The sequence below is a fragment of the Lepidochelys kempii genome, chromosome 8 (genome assembly GCF_965140265.1).
Source record: "Lepidochelys kempii isolate rLepKem1 chromosome 8, rLepKem1.hap2, whole genome shotgun sequence".
Classification (NCBI taxonomy): domain Eukaryota; kingdom Metazoa; phylum Chordata; order Testudines; family Cheloniidae; genus Lepidochelys; species Lepidochelys kempii.
Window position 1 is genome coordinate 42,220,966 of NC_133263.1, and position 20,277 is coordinate 42,241,242.

Below are 20,277 nucleotides of genomic sequence, written 5' to 3' on the forward strand. Positions count from 1 at the left end.
TCCTCAGTCTGGGAGTGGAGGAGCACCCAGTGCCGCGGCCATGGCTGTGGCTTGGCACCCGCTGTAGCCCATGTGCAGCAGCAGCTAATTCCCCAAGAGCTATTTGTCACGCCTCGCTGCCAGGCCAGCTCCTGAAAGAGTGGCTTGTTCCCTGCTGTTTACTGTCTCGCCACTGGCTCCAGCCCACTAAGCTCCATCCAAGGAAACACACACACACACACAGGCCAAAGCCAGAGGCAAGGATGCAGCAAACGGGCCAAAGTGGCCCACAGACTCCTACCACACAGCGAGCAGCTACCCCCATCTGGGGCCTGCAGGGACTACAAATTCCAGCATGCCGCGCTCCACCTGGAGCCACGGGACCATTTACAATCCCAGGACCTCTCCAGAGGAGGGAAAACCACTGAGAGGCCCAGAAGCAGGTGAACCAGGTTTTTTGCTGATTTTAGCTAGTGCATTCAAAGCAAAGCGTTGTGGGCTGGGCAGAGAAATCTATGTGTTGGTATATGGGTTATACATGCCCTGCATTCCAAAAGGAGACAACCAGGTGTTCTTCTGCAGCCTTGCCAACCCCAGATATTCAAAAATCCTCCAAAAGTCTTGAGATTTCAAAACATAAGAATGAATGTTGCAGTATCTCTTTGCCTTCCGGTCTTTGAGCTGTTAGCTAACACTCGGGTCTTGATTTCCACCTTTTCTCCACAACCTAGGGTTGCCAGGTGTCTGGTTTTCTTCCAGTTAAAAGTCTGGTCAATAGTGCTGCGGGTCTAAGACAGGTTAGTCCCTACCTGTCCTGGCTACGTGCTGCACCCCAGAAGTGGCCAGCAGCAGGTCCGGCTTCTGGCAGGGGGACCACGGGGCTCCGTGCACTGTCCCCACTCTGAGCACTGGCTCTACACTCCCATTGGCTGGGAATAGCAGCTAATGTGAGCTGTTGGGGAGGTGCCTATGGGACAAGAGAGCACACAGAGCCTCATGGACCCCCCTGCCTAGGAGCCAGACCTGCTGGCCGCTTCTGGGGAGCAGCTGACCGGGAGCCACCCAAGGTAAGCCGGCACCCCAATCCCGAGCCCCAACCCCCTGCCCTGGCCCTGAGCCCCCCCACAACCCAGAACCCCCTCCTGCATTCCAAACCCCTCATGCCCGGCCTCGCCTCAGAGCCTGCACCCCCAGCCAGAGCCCCCACCCTCTCCCACACTCCAACTCCCTGTCCAAGCCCAGAGCCCCCTCTTGCACCCTGAACCCCTCATCTGTGGTCCCACCTGAAGCCTGCACCCCCAGTTAGAGACTTCACCCCCTCCTGCATCCCAACCCCCTGCTGCAGTCCAGTGAAAGTGAGTGAGGGTGGGGGAGAGCAAGCCACCAAGGGAGGAGAAATGTAGCGAGCAGGGTCAGGGCCTTGGGGAAGGGGCAGGGCTAGGGTGTTCAATTTTGTGCGATTAGAAAGTTGGCAACCCTACCACAACCAAGAGGGATAGAAACTTAATTTTGCTAATGAAAGCTGAGATTCTCACTGAATGCCCTGAGTCCAGGAGCTGGGATCTTAAAGGAAAACACCAAATATGGCAAGACTTGTGATAAATGGTCTGACCTGGCAGCACCGTGTATGTGCCCTGTGTCCAATGGGGGTCCCCAGTAGAGTCCTATGTGGGGAGAAAGGTTTAGAAGAGGGCTTAGTTTGCAAGATAACCTGTTCTGCATGGCACCGGTAGCAGAGGGCACCTCTGTGCAGCAGGGACCTGCACCCAGAGGCATGCTCCATTAGGGATTCTCAGACATCCTCATACTGGGGACGAGACCTTCAAAGAAAGACCATTCTGTGAGTACCTCTGCTCCCCATCTAGCCCCACAACCTCCTTGGACAGCAGCAGTCTTTGTTCAGTATTAAGACAAGACAAACCAGAGTGAGTGTGGTACATGGGGGTGCTCTAAGGTCACCCCACTTGGGATCTGAGCTCTTGATCTCTCCTTCTTGGTGCACAACTTTTATCTTATTGATCCTCTCTCCCTTCCTTGCCTGGCCTGCTCCTGGCTCCAGGCAGCTCCGTCTGCACTGTAGTTCTGCTCTTTGGGTGCTTGCTCCTCCTCCTGGTTTTGTGACATCTGATGCAAAGCAGCCACACAGGGCACAGAAAGAGGTTTGGCTTTAGTTTAGCTGGTGAAAAACACCCATGGGAACCCTGCCAGGCTCCTGGGCTGGACTACACGCAGCAGGAGGCGGGACTGCCTAATGGCTTACAGCCCCAGCAGTGAGCAGGAGTCAGCTGCAGCTTGTGGAGTTGGGCTGGAGACCCACTGATGTGGGGGAGCTGGGGGCCTGCAGAGACAGACAGACAATGAAGCTGGCCTCCGGGGTCTGGATATCAGTCTGTTATAGGCACATTGGAAGGCTTGGTAGCATTCTGTCTTGGGGGCATTATTCTACAGCCCATCACTACTGTATCTGAGAAAGAGCCTGCCATGTCAAATCAATAGCAAGAGTGGAGTCTCCAGCAGACCCCCATGGCATCTCTGTCTCTGCTCCCTGTCCAGCCATGCGCTGGGGCACTGGGTATAGCTAGAGTTGCCAGGTGTCTGGTTTTCGACTGGAACACCTGGTCAAAAAGATACCCTGGCGAAAAGGGACCCATTAAAAGTCTGGTTGGTGGTGCAGCAGGGGCCTGGGACTAAGGCAGGCTCCCTGACTGCCCTAGCTCCCCGTGGCTCCTGGAAGCGGCCACCAGGTACCTGCAGCCCCTAGACACATGGGCAGCCAGGAAGGCTCCACGCACTGCCCCCGCTCCAAGGGCTGGCTCCGCAGCTCCCATTGGCCGGGAACCACGACCAATGGGAGCTGTGGGGGCGGCACCTGCAAGCACAAGGGCAGCGTGCTGAGCTTACCTGTCCGCCCATTGGCCTAAGGGCTGCAGGGACCTGGCGGCCCACTTCTTGGGGGCCATCGCGGTAAGTGCTGCTGGGACCCTGCACACCAAACCCCGTCCTGCACCCCAACCCCCTGCCCCAGCCCAGAGTTCCCTCCCACACCCGAACTCCCTCCTGGAGCCCTCACCTCCCCCCAGCACCGCAACCTCCTGCCCCAGCCTGAAGCCCCTTCCTTCACCCCAAAACCCTCATCCCCAGCCCCACCCCAGAGCCTGGACCCCAGCCGGAGCCCTCACTAGTGGCAAACGCAGCTCCCCAGTGTCCTGTCTTCACCCTCAGCAACCAGCGAGATGTCAGATGGACAATGATGCCGACGGGCACCACAGCACAAAATGCTCTTGCTCCCACCTGAGCCACCACCTTACAGTGTTGCGTTCTGGGCTTTTTCACCTCCTACCTTCTGCCCATGGCTTCCTCTGCAACTTGGTCAGCTAACCTGCTTGCCTCCTATCTCATCTTCCCCTCTTACCTGCTGCTGCTCGTAGGCAGGTCAGGGTAGCTTGCTAACTGGACAGTTGAAGACATCGCCTCCCCTCCCCTGGGATGGGATGCTCTTCCCCAACAGCTCTGCCAGCCGCAGGACTGGAAGCTGAATGCAGAGCTCACCTAGACTAAGCCAATCCGTGCCCAATGAGCCACATCTCCCTCTAACGCTGGGCTCCAGACTGGCCAGCGTCTAATGCAAGTCAGCACCAGCCCATTGAGCAAAGGTGCAGTGCAGACCAAGTTGCCCAGGTCTCCAGCCACATGACCTGTTCTCCCCAGCCCGTCACCAGCCTGATCTTGGTCATGGGCTAAAGTCCATAATTCACTTACATTTTGCTGTATTTGAACATTAGACTCTGATGCCCTTTGCCCCTACACTACGCTGTCCCAGCAATGGCCCACGGGTCAGCTGAGTTCCAGCCTACACCAGCAGGGAAGACATATGGACTGGCTCTCCTCTTACAGTGGTTTTGCATCTGTGAATCACCATGAGCTTCAATGGAAATGGAAGTAATGGACTGTGATTCAGTCTGACCCAGGGCTGTTTCACCTTGATACACTGTATTTCTATACTGTAAGGTATTGCAATCCAAACGATCCCAACACAAACACTTTGCAGAACTCATTACTCACCACTGAAATACAGCCACTGCTGGGGTGGGAGGGAGCAGCTGGTTTACAGCACATAGCAATGCCACATGACTAACCACTTTTGAAAGGAAGTGAAAGTGCATCAATTCCGGGGCCAGTGTGATCATCCAGTCTGATCTCCCGTATGGCACGGACCAGAGAAATTCCTCAAAACAATTCCTAGAGCAGAGCTTTAGAAAAACACCCAATCTTGATTTAAACATTTTCAGTGACGGAGAATCCACCATGACCCTTGCTAAGTTGTTCTAATGGTTAGTTACTCTCACTGGTAAAGATTTTCACCTTATTTCCAGTCTGAATTTGTCTAGCTTCACCTTCCAGCCATAGGCTCATGTTTTACCTTCCTCTGCTAGACTGACAGCCCAGGATTAAACATTTGTTCTCTATAGAGCAGTGGTCCCCAAACTTTTGAGGGTTCCACCCCCCCCTTATTAATGTCCATGCCCTCCCACCCCCAACCTGCTGGGGCCAGGAACAGCGCCCCAGCTCCGGGGGGGCGATGCAGACTGGAGTAAGGGGCAGAGGCTGGGGCCACAGGTGGGGGTAGGTCTGTGGCCGGAAGCGGGCCACAGCCAGGGGCCAAGGCTGAGGGCAGGGGTGGTAGCAGAGCCGCAGCTGGGCTGCCATGTGGGGCAACAGCCGGGCCCGCAGCCTGGGGTAGCTCGCTCCCAGCCTCAGCCCCAGGCTGGTAACAGAGCTGCGGCCGAGGCTGGAAGCAGGGATGGGGACGCAGCTGGGGGTGGGACTGGAGCAAAGCTGGGGGTGGGGAGGGACTGGGTGGCACTCCCTGCCCCCCATGGGGGCTGGTCCGGCTCTGCTGCGCACCCTTGGACGTTCATCCATGCCCCCCTAGGGGATGCGCCCACAGTTTGGGGACCTTGGCTATAGGGACAGAGGGAATTTTGCACGGCATAATCTAATTAGTGTGTCCTGGTCTAAATGCCCAGGCTGATCTCTATAATACTTTTGATGGCCACAGGGGACTACAGATCATCAGTGTCACGTCTCGTCCAAAAGACAGCAAGCAGCACAGCTGGCCCCTAGCACCGTGTCCAGTAAAGAGCAGCATCTGCTGAATCACCAGAACCATTTCTAGTAGCCCCTGAGTTCTCCTTGGAGGTTTTCTATCCAATACTGACCAAACCTGAACCTGTTTAACTTGTGATAGCAGAGCAGATCACACTGAAAGCCAGTAGGAAGCCCTTGTAGGGTTGTTCCTTTGAGATCTGCTCAGCTACTTTGGCTCCAGTCCAGTACAATGACTGTCCAGGCCAGACAAGGCCAAACCTATGTCTGATAGAAGTCTTCCAGTGAAACGGGATCGACTCCTTTGGAATCAGTATGATGTTGTGCATAGTCCATGGAGAAATCCAGCAAACTTTTCCTTCCTGATGGCCCTGGGCCTTGAACTTGATTGGGTCACAGTGGAAACCAACTGTAACCCCTTGATATGTACCAGTTCCTCTACCACGGCCAAAGGGTCTAGAGATTCTGCTTCCATGAATGCACCAAGGGGTTGAGCAAGGGTTTTCTCCCTCCGCCCCCCACTCTCCTGCTGGTAATAGCTCATCTTAAGTGATCACTCTCCTTACAGTAAAAGAAAAGGAGTACTTGTGGCACCTTAGCGACTAACCAATTAGTACTCCTTTTCTTTTTGCGAATACAGACTAACACAGCTGTTACTCTGAAACCTCTCCTTACAGTGTGCATGATAAACACCCATTTTTTCATGTTCTGTGTGTATATAAATCTCCTCACTGTATTTTCCACTGAATGCATCCGACGAAGTGAGCTGTAGCTCACGAGAGCTTATGCTCAGATAAATTGGTTGGTCTCTGGGGTGCCACAAGTACTCCTTTTCTTTTTACTCATTAGAGTTCATGAGTTTGGGGGGGAGGGATAGCTCAGTGGTTTGAGCATTGGCCTGCTAAACCCAGGGTTGTGAGTTCAATCCTTGAGGGGGCCATTTAGGGATCTGGGGCAAAAATTGGGGATTGGTCCTGCTTTGAGCAGGGGGTTGGACTAGATGATCTCCTGAGGTCCCTTCCAACCCTGATATTCTATGATTCTATGTGGAGAAATCACTTTTTGATGTTCTTTTCTTGCTTGTACCAATTTTTAAAAAAGACTTCAAAAGCCTCTGGCTCTGCATAAGGGCCAGGCATCTGTCAGAGATTTTATAAAGCAAGTCTTAGTTTGCTACAGCTAGGGATGGCCAAAAAAAGCACCTCGGACCAGGAAAAAAAAATAATTCCCAGTACAATTTTCCTTGCTCTCATCAAACTCAAAATAAAACTGGACCAATTGGGAACAAAACATAGAAAGGCCTCCACTCAAAGGCCCAGGTTTCACATGAAACCACAGATAATCACAAGCCAAACATGCTCAGTGAGATCAACCTCCTCCCCATGCATGCACAGATCTAACACCCCTCAGGAACAAGTGTCCCTACTTAGGAGAGCCAGGACTCTGCATTGGCAGAGCTGCAGGAGGGCCCAGGGGATGCTGCAGTTCAGGATGGATGTACTTTGGCACTAGAGTAGCACTGGATTAAAATAGCAGGCCCTTTGCAAGCTACAACCAAGGTACCCTTGCTGAACTGTTGAAGAGGCAACACTGGAATAGCTGAAACTCGTCAAGGACTGTGTAACTGTGGGTCACAGCTAAGGTACATGAGGCAGTATAGTCTAGGGGTAGAGCAGTGCACTGGGACTCAGGAGACCTGGGTTCTAGTCCCAGCTCTACCCCTAGCCTACTGGGTGACCCTGGGCAAATCACTGCCCTGCTCTATACCTCCATTTCTCCATCTGTCAAATGGGATGAGTGAATGATACTTACTCCATTTGTAAAGCACTTTGAGAGCCACTGATGACAAGAGTTAGGTGTAATTGTTGTTATCACAGTGGGTTGCAGGGCAGGAACAAGATGCACTGGGTCCTGTCTCTGACTGGCTATTGGCATCAGGCCCCTCCCTTTCAGGAACACTAAACACTCCTCACATTCCAGAGAGGAAAACCCTAGAAAGCTACTATGCTAAGTCTCCTGGTGGAAGAGGGGCTGAAATCCTGACCCCACTGTAGTCAGTGGGGGCTTTGCCATTGTCCTCAGTGGGGCCATGGTTGTAAGATTGGCTGGGAAGAAGAATCTTATAATCACTAGGGCCAGGAACACAGTGCTGTGGGATGACGGGAGACAGCAGTACTGTGAGATTAAAGGGTTACACCAGGCTTTAACAAAGCCACTGTAAACCAGCACTGCCCATCCTCATTCTGGGCAGGTGTTGATGCAGAGTTTCAAAAAGACACTTTCATTCTCTGTATTTGAAAAGTCTGAGTTCCTGGAAACGGGGTGACCCGTCTGTTATGGAGGAAGAAGATTAATGAGCCTTGGCCTCCGGCTGGCAGGAGCACAGCCAATTAAAATAACCTCTGGGGCGGCTGCTTTGCTGGAATTGCAACAGGCTGGCCTTCATTTTGCTTACCTGGATTAACCTGAGCTTTGGCAGCACTTGGGATGTGGAGCAGCAGCAGTAGGAGGGGCATCCTGGGAGTGGAGATCATCACGGCAGGTTACTTCAGCCCCAGAGCAGCAGCTGAATGGGGAGATAAAAGAAGCAGTAGAAGACATTAGCAGGACAGCGGGAGTATGAAATTGTCACTGCTGTGAAGGAGCAGTACTGTGCAGTTCAATGTACATGGAGCAGAGATGCATGGGAGAGGCCCAGATGCAGTCTGAACATCTCCAAGACTTAGAGGATTCTGATCCAGGGTTCTGGCCCTTGTCCGGTACAGTGGAGCACTCATCCTCCATTTCTCCCCCGCTGCCAGCCCTGTCTCCTTGCTCACGTCTCCTGCCAACTACCAGTTGCTCCCTTGATTTCTGCTTCCAATCAGGGCTGCCTACCCCTGGGTTCCTCCCATAAGGCAGCAGGAGATAAATCAACATTTTCCTATCTATACATGGAGTTTCTAGAGTCCGCCCCTCAGCTTCATCCCCGGTCTGAGCCAGGGAGCAGCTCCTATGCATGTGATTGGTCCATCTGTTTCCATCAGTCATAAAGCATGTCCTTTCCCACGTTGGCTGTTGCAGAAGCTACGAGTTCTGCCATAGGATATTCTGCCAGAAAACCTGTGTGATGCTGGCAGACCAGGTGTCAGCTCATACCAAGGCCCCCAGGCCTCACTGAACACTGACAAATGCATAGCTGGAAACCAGTCTGGCTCACTGTGTGTTAGCATGGTTAAAAAAGATGTTAAGTTGATAAGAATGTGTTTAGACCTTATGAAATGCTTGTAGGATGCTGCATGTATTGATCTCACTTACAACATCTGTAGCTCATGGTATACAATGCTATTGAGTGTTTGCATGTAAACCACTATAATTGTGTAATTCACCAAACAGAAAAGAAGCATTAATTAGTGTGTTCAGGGCCAGCACTTCACAAGACGGCCCACTGAAACCAAATGAGCCACTCAGAAATATCAAAGGACAAAGACACACACCCATGGAGAAGAGACAGACATGGACACTTGTTCCATCAGTTTGAACTCTGAGGGAATGGAATAAAATTCCCTGACCTGGAGGCACTGTATTGGTGTGCTGCCTGGAATTTGGAGGGGCAATATTTCTAAGCATAAGCAAGGGATGCCCAAGCTGCTTAGCTTAGGTTAGCCCTAAAGGACATACAGACCCTGCACATCACAGCAGCTTCCATTACCTTTTGCAATCTAAAACTGTAACTCATTTCTGTGTGTGTGTGTGTGTTTACCTGCTTTAAACTTGTAAATAACTCTAATTTCTTTTTCCTAGTTAATAAATCTTTAGATCGTTTATTACAGGATTGGCTACAAGCATTGTCTTTGGTAAGAGATCTAAGGTGCAATCGACTTGGGGTAAGTGACGAGTTCTTTGAGACTGGGAGTAACCTGAATATTGCTGTGATTTTTTTTGATGTAAAGGACCATCTATCACAAAGGGAAGTTTGCCTGGCAGGCAAGATAGACTGGAGTGCCCAAGGGGGATGTCTGTGACTCCTTGTTAAAGCTGTTATAAGGCTTGAAGAGTTCACACTTGTTACTTGGTTAGTGAAATCTAATTATAGTACACACAACCAGTTGTTTGTGCCCTGTTCCTTGACAGTCTGCCCTGAGGAAAATAAGAAAAGCCAAAAAGAAGTTTGAAGAACAGCTAGCCAAAAACTCAAAAGGTAATAACAAAATGTTTTTTAAGTTCATCAGAAGCAGGAAGCCTGCTAAACAACCAGTGGGGCCCCTGGACGATAGAGATACAAAAGGAGCACTTAAAGACGATAAAGTCATCACAGAGAAACTAAATGAATTCTTTGCTTCAGTCTTCACGGCTGAGGATGTTAGGGAAATTCCCAAACCTGAGTCGTCTTTTGTAGGTGACAAATCTGAGGAATTGTCACAGATTGAAGTGTGACTAGAGGAGCTTTTGGAATTAATTGAGAAACTTAACAGTAACAAGTCACCAGGACCAGATGGCATTCACCCAAGAGTTCTGAAAGAACTCAAATGTGAAATTGTGGAACTATTAACTATGGTTTGTAACCTGTCCTTTAAATCAGCTACTGTACCCAATGACTGAAAGTTAGCTAAGATAACGCCAATATTTAAGATGGGCTCTAGAGGTGATCCTGGCAATTACAGACCGGTAAGTCTAATGTCAGTACCGGGCAAATTAGTTGAAACAATAGTAAACAATAGTAAAGAATAAGAGTACTTGTGGCACCTTAGAGACTAACAAATTTATTTGAGCATAAGCTTTCTTGAGCTACAGCTCACTTCATCGGATGCATTCAGTGGCAAATTGTCAGATACGTAGAAGAACATAAATTGTTGTGCAATAGTCACCATGGTTTCTGACAAGGGAGATCATGTCTTACTAATCTATTAGAGTTCTTTGAGGGGGTCAACAAACATGTGGACAAGGGGGATCCAGTGGACATAGTGTACTTAGATTTCCGGAAAGCCTTTGACAAGGTCCCTCACCAAAGGCTCTTATGTAAATTAAGTTGTCATGGGATAAGAGGGAAGATCTTTTCATGGACTGAGAACTGGTTAAAAGACAGGGAACAAAGTGTAGGAATAAACGGTAAATTTTCAGAATGGAGAGGGGTAACTAGTGGTGTTCCCCAAGGGTCAGTCCTAGGACCAATCCTATTCAACTTATTCATAAATGAACTGGAGAAAGGTGTAAACAGTGAGGTTGCAAAGTTTGCAGATGATACTAAATTGCTGAAGATAGTCAAAATCAAAGCAGACTGTGAAGAACTTCAAAAAGATCTCACAAAACGAAGTGATTGGGCAACAAAATGGCAAATGAAATTTAATATGGTTAAATGTAAAATAATGCACTTTGGAAAAAATAACCCCAACTGTACACACAATATGATGAGGACTAATTTAGCTACAACTAATCAGGAGAAAGATCTTGGTGTCATCATGGATAGTTCTCTGAAGACGTCCACACAGTGTGCAGCGGCAGTCAAAAAAGCAAACTGGATGTTAGGAATCATTTAAAAAAGGGATAGAGAATAAGACAGAGAATATCTTACTGCCCTTATATAAATCCATGGTATGCCCACACCTTGAATACTGAATACAGATGTGGTCCCCTCATCTCAAAAAAGATATACTGGCATTAGAAAAGGTTCAGAAAAGGGCAACTAAAATGATTAGGGGTTTGGAACAGGACCCATATGAGGAGAGATTAAAGAGGCTAGGACTTTTCAGCTTGGAAAAGAGGAGACTAAGGGGGATATGATAGAGGTATATAAAATCATGAGTGGTGTGGAGAAAGTGAATAAGGAAAAGTTATTTACTTGTTCCCATAATATAAGAACTAGGGGTCACCAAATGAAATTAATGGGTAGCAGGTTTAAAACAAATAAAAGGACGTTCTTCTTCATAGAAGAATAGGGCATCTAGTCCAATGCCCTGCTCAAAGCAGGACCAATCCCCAATTTTTACCCTAGATCCCTAAATGGCCCCCTCAAGGATTGAACTCACAACCCTGGGTTTAGCAGGCTAATGCTCAAACCACTGAACTATGCCTCCTCACTCAGCACATGGTCAACCTGTGGAAGTCCTTGCCTGAGGAGGTTGTGAAGGCTAGGACTATAACAGGGTTTAAAAAAGAACTGGATAAATTCATGGAGGTTAAGTCTATTAATGGCTATTAGCCAGGATGGGTAAGGAATGGTGTCCCTAGCCTCTGTTTGTCAGAGGGTGGAGTTGGATGGCAGGAGGGAGATCACTAGATCATTACCTGTTAGGTTCATTCCCTCTGGGGTACCTGGCATTGGCCACTGTCGGTAGACAGGATACTGGGCTGGATGGACCTTTGGTCTGACCCAGTATGGCCATTCTTATGTTCTTATGAGATTGGCACTCACACTAGTGAGCTACTCTAGACAGCTTGACAACGTGTCTTAAGTTTTAAACAACATTTAACCCCTGGAATCCCCCCACCCAAAGTAAACAAAGAAATGATGGATTAAGAATGGGTCCAAGTAGTGTAACTAAAGTCCAGACCAGCCTCAGAGCCCCAATCTGGGCCAATCAGCCAAGCATGAGGAGACTAATCCACACATACAGCAAGGAAGGCATCTATTTCTCATCACTCCCCCACACCAGTCTGAAGCAATGGGTCCATTTTAGCAATGTCTCTGCCCAACACGAGCGAGGGAAGAGTGGCTTAGTGAGTACAGCACTTGGATCAGAACATTCCTTTTGAGGGTGGCATCCCAGGAGGCAGGGATGCCCCATCTGCAGTATTTTGAGAAGGAATTAAAAGATCTTCAATAGCTCTGGTGTCCATGACATGGAAACTGAACTGGGCAGGAATGGGATTTTCTGAGCAAATCTGTACAACTGGAATTTTTTCCTGTACCGAAATAGAATAAAATTTTAAAAATTCAAAATTTCCCACAAAACATTCCAGAAAAATTCTTGTTTTCAGTCCCGTGAAACACTTTGTTCTGATTTTGACTTTTAAATATGTTTGAATTCTAATCTATAAAATAAAAAATGGAAACAAGTTGTTTAGAAATGGAAAATCAGAACAACCCATTCTGCATAGGACTTTTTCTCACAATTCTGTTGCAATCAACACATTTCCACTAAACATTCTGCTTTCAATGAATCAGCATTTTCTGATGGCTAATTCCCCACTCTGGCACTTCAAATGCAGAAGGTGGGGGCCCGCAAAGATTCTAAAAATTAATACTGGCCACTCCAGGCTGATATTAAACTCCCAAGGTCACAGCTTCTCTCTGACCTTGGAGTGGTAGATGCTACCAGCACCCAAGTGCAGAACCTCTTTGAGAGCTTTGGGAATTCCTTCCTGTGGGGTACCCTCAAGCCCCTTCATGCCCCTCTCCGGGGAAGAGCTGGAGGCGGGGGGAGGAAATCAGCTGTTGCCACTAGCTAATTAAACAACATGTGCACAAACTTCTTAAGACACAAAAATCCAATTCTGTTCTAAAAAAAGGTAAATTTTATTAATTAAAAAAAAAGAAAAGAAAAGAAAATACAGCTGGGAGCTCAGGATATTGCTAGGTTTTAAAAGAGCAACTAAGCAAAACAAAAGCACCTGCGGTTAGCACAGAGGAATCCACAAGCCATAATGAAATAAAAGAGATAATCCTAATCGTGTTATCTCTGTGCTATGATACTAATGATTTTTCCATGCCTGGCCCAAGCTTCTTACAGTATAGCTGTTGCCCTGTCCGCCTCTCCCCGGGAGAACGGCGGCAGCTAGACAAAAGGGGAGTCTTTTTTTCAATTTTAAAAAGGTCTAGCCTTCCCACGGGCTCTTTTGACCAAGTGCCCACTCACTTCCTTTTACCTATGCATAGCAGTGAGACTTTTTAACCCTTTACGGGTAGAGCAATTAGAGAACAGCTACTAAGTGGGATTTTATAGCTACTGGCTGGCTGGTGTCCTTAAAAGGGAGCTCTCCGCCCCCCCCCCCTTCATTGTCACAAGGGTCATTGTGTCAAGACATATGGTGTGAAGGACAAAAATCTTGGTGTTAGTGTGATGATAGAACCAAGGGGCTCCAAGGCTAACAGCGGGAGTCTCCACACTGCTGGGCCTGGGCCTATGACAAACCTGCCTCCTCTGCACATTAGACAGTGGCAAATGCGTAACACATGCTGTCCAGTGGGTTACATTAGCTTCTAACAAGCTTCTGGAACCAATGACAACTAACGACAGAATAGATGGAAAATGGAAGCGTGTCAGGAGAACAGAACAAGGGAAACATTACCCCAAGAATAACAGATTCTCTAACAGCAAGAGGAAGAGATTATCAGATTCCAAAGAAAGTGAGTGGCAGCCTGCCAAAGAATCTCCAGTTAAACAGCTCCACCATCTGCAGCCAGGAAAAATGCCAAAATACCCATTGAACATCTTGTTATAAACGTCCCAGAATTTCAATTCAACAACCGAGAGATACACCAAACAATCCATAACAAGACAAAGGTTATGGTACAATTTTAGTTCTTCTAAAACTTACTCACACATGAAGTTTTTACAATTCTATCCCATCAAAATGAATGTTCTGGATGTCACCTTAACTACAGCAACAGTTAATACAGCATCAGAATACCATCTGCCCCAAAGTAGAACACCTGCACCAGCCACACTAAAGTTCAACAATTATACCACATGATACAGATGGCAACAGCTACACTATCCACACCAAGGTGAAACAACTGTACAATCTGCAGAAAGGTGTTAGAGATATACCTTGTGCATTGAGTTATAACAGATACACCAGCCGCATGAAGATGTAACAGGTACACCGTGCACACAATGCATAGCAGCTAAACCCTCTGCACTCAGCTGTAAAAGTTGTAACCTCCATACCAAGCATGGAATAGCATCCTGGTGTAATAGCTACACTATCTACAATAAGGTGTAACAGCTGCTCCATCCACACCAAAGATTAAAGGCTACACCATCAGTATTAGTGTGTAACAGCTCCCCATCTGAACAAAAGTTTTAAAACTACATAAATCAAGATACTTGCGAACAGGTTTGACACTTACCCCACCCATACCTGGGTGCAGAAGGCACCCCATCCCCACCTCTGACAAGCTGTCAGCTGTATGGTCTGCAACATAGTGTAATTCTTATAAACAGAAACACCAGGGTGAACAGCTACAGCATCCACACCAAAGTGTGACAACCATAACATCTCACATAACATAACATCTCTTCCAAGGTGAAACAGCTATACCATCCACATGAAAGAGCCACAACTCTACCCTCTTGTCCTTATCCCTCTGTAAATCTATACATATACAGTGAATTGTAATGGCTATATGAGTAGCACACAGATGTGTTAGATATGTGAGTCACACCCAGGTGAACCATTCACACCCTCCACACCAAGCAGTAATAGACATGCCACATGTACCAGGGTGTAACAGCTACACCATCCACACACTGGTGTTAAAGCTACCCCATGCACACTACAGTGTTACAGCCACTCCAACAGCACCCAGGTGTAACAGCTACACAATCCATATCCACCTATAACAGCAAGACCATCCGCCCCAAGCTGTTACATCAACTATTGCAAGATACATCACCTATACCATCCATACCAAATGTGTAACCCTCCACCATCTGCAACCAGGTTCTGTGCCACAAGCACTGTTAGGGTCAGCCACACAGCAGGAAGTGATATCTAAACAGAGGCTAGGAGGACACGGGTTGTGGTTCTGCCACTACCCAGAATGCACTGACACTGCTTGTGCACCGAGAGAAGTAACATGCCCCCACCAATCACTGACAGCAGCAGCAGCAGCAGGGAAACACTCATTACGGGGGGAGAGTCAGTTGACGCTGACCTCTATCATGTGGAGGGGTGTTTGCCTTCAGAGCCCTGACTCAGGAATTAAGCTATGCTCCTGTGTGTTAGACACCTCCGGGTTCCCTGCACTCCCCAGGCAGCCAGAGCTCCTCTCCCTGCACTGACAGGGCAGCTCGCTAGGAAGGAACCAAGCCTAAACGTTCCACACACCCCAGGCTGGCACGTCTTCCCCCAGATGAGCGGGGCCTGGGTCTCTCTTTCTCTCAGTAGCTATCTGTTCCTCCTCGCCAGACTACCTGAGACCTGCACAGTTGTTAGTGTGTTTGAGCTGCGCAACAGAAGGGAGGCGTTTTGGAGATGATGCCCAAGGCAGATTAAAAGACTAACCTAAACTCACTCAGGCCAGAAGTGGGAATGTCCTGCACGGTCTCCACAGTCGCAGTCCAGCACTACAGCACTAGCTTTACCGAGCCTGCCCAAACCCCACAGGGAGGCAGTGAGACAAATGCCCTGGGGGCAATGCCAGGATCAGAGCAGTCAGACACAAAGCTCACAGGAGCCAGCTTCTACCATGGAGTCGCTGTGCACAGCCCTGTGCTTGTGAGAAGCCCTGCAAAGCCCTGTATGCAGCCCAGCCCGAAGGCTGTGCTTCTCTAGCACCTCCTGCCTGCGGGTTGAAACACACTTTGTGACCATTAATACATGGAGCTTCACAGCACCCTGTGGGGGCAGAGCAGCAGAGTCCTTCTCTGACAGAGGGGAAGATGAAGCACACAGAGGTAATTCACTGACACTCCAGGGTGTCTGGGCAGCATGAGGATCAGCTCCCCAGGCCTTCCATCTCCTAGAGCCACATCAGCTGCAAGAACATGCTTCCTCCCTGCGCTCACGCACTATTTTACAGCAATGACCAGGGAAAATGCAGTCCAGCCCAGACCAGTGGGTGACCCCTCCCGCACCCCAGAACAACCTACCCTAATAAACCACTGGGGCCCGTCCCACCACCACCAACTCCTCCTGGTGTGCATGCACCGCACGCAGCAGCGCCGTGGTGGGAACGGTTCTGCAGTAGCGACCTCAGAAGAACCTGCCTCACACTGGCCAGTGTGTGCACAACCCCCCAGCCATGAATCATAGAATATCAGGGTTGGAAGGGACCTCAGGAGGTCATCTAGTCCAACCCCCTGCTCAAAGCAGGACAAATCCCCAACTAAATCATCCCAGACAGGGCTTTGTCAAGCCTGACCTTAAAAACTTCTAAGGAAGGAGATTCTACCACTTCCCTAGGTAACGCATTCCAGTGTTTCACCACCCTCCTACTGAGAAAGATTTTCCCAATATCCAACCTAAACCTCCCCCACTGCAATGTGAGACCATTACTCCTTGTTCGGTTGCCTGCTACCACTGAGAACAGTCTAGATCCATCCTCTTTGGAACCCCCTTTCAGGTAGCTGAAAGCAGCTATCAAACCCCAGTCATTCTTCTTTTCCGAAGACCAAACAATCCCAGTTCCCTCAGTCTCTCCTCATAAGTTATGTGTTCCAGTCCCCTAATCATTTTTGTTGCCCTCCGCTGAACTCTTTCCAATTTTTCCACATCCTTTTTGTAGTGTGGGGCCCAAAACTGGACACAGTACTCCAGATGAGGCCTCACCAATGTCGAATAGAGGGGAACGATCACGTCCCTCAATCTGCTGGCAATGCCCCTATGTATACATCCCAAAATGCCATTGGCCTTCTTGGCAACAAGGGCACACTGTTGTCTCATATCCAGCTTCTCGTCCACTGTAACCCCTAGGTCCTTTTCTGCAGAACCGCTGCCGAGCCATTCGGTCCCTACTCTGTAGCGGTGCATGGGATTCTTCCGTCCTAAGTGCAGGACTCTGCACTTGTCCTTGTTGAACCTCACCAGATTTCTTTTGGCCCAATCCTCCAATTTGTCTAGGGCCCTCTGTATCCTATCCCTAGCCTCCAGCGTATCTACCTCTCCTCCCAGTGTAGTGTCATCTGTAAACTTGCTGAGGGTGCAATCCACACCATCCTCCAGATCATTAATGAAGATATTGAACAAAAACGGCCCCAGGACCAACCCTTGGGGCACTCCACTTGATACCGTCTGCCAACTAGACATGGAGCCATTGATCACTACCCGTTGAGCCCGACAATCTAGCCAGCTTTCTACCCACCTTATAGTGCATTCATCCAGCCCATACTTCTTTAACTTGCTGGCAAGAATACTGTGGGTGACCGTATCAAAAGCTTTGCTAAAGTCAAGGAACAACACATCCACTGCTTTCCCCTCATCCACAGAGCCAGTTATCTCGTCATAGAAGGCAAGTAGATTAGTCAGACATGACTTGCCCTTGGTGAATCCATGCTGACTGTTCCTGATCACTTTCCTCTCCTCTAAGTGCTTCAGAATTGATTCCTTGAGGACCTGCTCCATGATTTTTCCAGGGACTGAGGTGAGGCTGACTGGCCTGTAGTTCCCAGGATCCTACTTCTTCCCTTTTTAAAAGATGGGCACTACATTAGCTGTTTTCCAGTCGTCCGGGTTCTCCTCTAATCGCCATGAGTTTTCAAAGATAATGGCCAATGGCTCTGCAATCACATCCACCAACTGCTTTAGCACTCTCAGATGCAGCGCATCCAGCCCCATGAACTTGTGCTCATCCAGATTTTCTAAATAGTCCCGAACCACTTCTTTCTCCACAGAGGGCTGGTCACCTCCTCCCCATGCTGTGCTGCCCAGTGCAGCAGTCTGGGAGCTGACTTTGTTCGTGAAGACAGAAGCAAAAAAAGCATTGAGTCCATTTGCTTTTTCCACATCGTCTGTCACTAGGTTGTCTCCCTCATTCAGTAAGGGGCCCACACTTTCCTTGACTTTCTTCTTGTTGCTAACATACCTGAAGAAACCCTTCTTGTTACTCTTAACATCTCTTGCTAGCTGCACCTCCAGGTGGGATTTGGCTTTCCTGATTTCACTCTTGCATGCCCAAGCAATATTTTTATACTCTTCCCTGGTCATTTGTCCAATCTTCCACTTTTTGTAAGCTTCTTTTTTGTGTTCAAGATCAGCAAGGATTTCACTGTTAAGCCAAGCCAGTCGCCTGCCATATTTACTATTCTTTCTACACATCGGGATGGTTTGTCCCTGTAACCTCAATAAGGATTCTTTAAAATACAGCCAGTTCTCCTGGACTCCTTTCCCCACCATGTTATTCTCCCAGGGGATCCTGCCCATCAGTTCCCTCAGGTTGTCAAAGTCTGCTTTTCTGAAGTCCAGGGTCCATATTCTGCTGTTCTCTTTTCTTTCCTGTGTCAGGATCCTGAACTTGACTTGCCTCAGGCAACCCCATGGAGGAGTCTGATATGAGCCCTGGGGCCAGATGAACGCCAGCGATCGTGACACGTGGGAAGAAAGGGTTTGGGGCAAAAGTTGCCCCCAGCTCCAGGCAGGCAGTGTCATTGTGGAGGCAGCTAGGGGAGGGAAGGGCCTGAGCCCTTGACTGGAGTCTACTTGGCAGGCAGTCCCAGGCTGGCCGGTGGAGAGGAGCCACTGGGCACACCCTGGGACCATGGCGTGATTACTGGCTGGCCCCAGCCATTCTCTGACCAGAAGGCCCTGTTAGGGGAGCTGGCGCAGCAGCTCAGGGAGCCAATGCCTGGAAATGAACATTTCTACCGGGGGAGAAGCGGAAGATGCTGTGCAGACTGTCTCCGAGAGAAGAATGTGAGTGACCAGGGCTCCCCAGGACCTTCCCACCACCAGCCTGCTGGACTGCGCTCCCTGCAGAGCTAGTCAGCCCCACTGCGACCCACTGCCAGACCCATCATTCCACCTGCCACAAGCTCTGCAGCACCCATGCCCCCTGGAAGCCCTACTCTGCTCAAAGCAGGAGGAACATCCCCCTGAAGGGTCAGCAATGGCCTGTGCCTCCCCAAGGAAGCTCCATAAAAGACAGCGGAGCTTCGGGCGACCCCATGGAGGAGCCTGATAAGAGCCCACTCCCTGCACAGGAGCAGGGCATACTGAGGGCAATGGGGTGCACTGGTGGGGCAGAGGGCACTGAGGGCAATGGGGGGTGCTGGCAGGGCAGAGGAGGGGGTGCTGAGGGCAATGGAGGGTGCTGATGGGGCAGAGGGCACTGAGGGCAATGGAGGGTGTTGGCGGGACAGGGGAGCAGAGGGTGCTGAGGGCAATAGGGGGTGACGGCAGAGCAGAGGAGGAAGGGGCGCTGAGGGCAATGAAGGATGCTGGTGGGGCAGAGGAGGAAGGACATTGAGGACAATGGGGGGTGCTGGTGTGGCAGAGAAGCAGGAGGTTCTAAGGACAATGGAGGGTGCTGGCAGGGCAGAGAAGCAGTGGGTGCTGAGGGCAATGGGGGGTGCTGGCAGGGCAGAGAAGCAGGGGGTGCTGAGGACAATGGGGGTTGCTGGCATGGCAGAGAAGCAGGGCGTGCTGAGGACAACTGAGCATGCTGGAAGGGCAGAGGAGCAGAGGGTGCTGAGGGCAATGGAGGCCACTGGCGCGGCACAGGAGGAAAGGCGCTGAGGACAATGGAGGGTGCTGGCAGGGCAGAGGACGCTGAGGCTAATGGGAGGTGCTGGCGTGGCAGAGAAGCAGGGGCACTGAGGACAATGGGGGGGGCACTGGCATGGCAGAGGAGCAGGGGGTGCTGAGGACAATGGGGGGTGCTGTTAGGGCACGGGAGTAGGAAACACTTCAGGAAGATCCTGGGGCTGTGCACCTCCTCCCCCCACAGCCAAACCCAGGAGAGCTCTGTCCTAGCATCCCATCCTAGGGTGGTGTGGGGACGGGGCAGGGCAGGCCAGGGAGCAACAGTATTGGGACAGAGGATCAGCAGCTCTGCCAATCCCCCAGTCATTCTTCTCCCACACCCGGGGGGTGCTCACGGGAGCACTAAGGCAGCAGTGGTGGCCATGGAGTTGCCCTGCATGCCCTAGTGGGAAAGGAAACTCCCTTTTCCCTGGGCACCTGCATCACACCTGGCTCCTGGCACAGCATTGGCCCCTTAAAGATGATGATATTGCCCAACCCCCACACCATTCACACGGGTCCCAGCCAGACACTGAAGCCATCTTGTCCCAGAACAGAGCAAATGCGGAGTAGCAATAGCTGATGGAGGGGACACAAGTCCTAGGGAAGTATCTGAAGCAGGAAGAATTCAGAGCACCATCTAGAGCCATGGCACAAGATGTAGGCTGGGATCAGAAGGGCTCTTTCTCCAAGGGGGTAAAATAGCCTTCACTGTGTGCCATGCAGCAGGAACTGAGACCACCTGCTTACAGAGTGACTTGCTAGCTCAGGAGATATGTTCCCATGGGAGTGGGGGCAAACTGCTTTGGA

At 49.9% G+C, this 20,277-nt stretch overlaps 1 protein-coding gene across 1 annotated transcript in view; it reads right to left on the reverse strand.

The window, feature by feature from the left end:
* DDR2 (discoidin domain receptor tyrosine kinase 2) overlaps positions 1-20,277 on the reverse strand; it is a 143,959-nt gene that overhangs the window by 86,767 nt on the left and 36,915 nt on the right. Inside the window, exon 2 of the mRNA XM_073356221.1 lies at positions 7,541-7,651. Coding sequence (XP_073212322.1) covers positions 7,541-7,619 — 79 coding nt within the window. The 5' untranslated portion in view covers positions 7,620-7,651. The remainder of the gene's footprint in view (positions 1-7,540; positions 7,652-20,277) is intronic.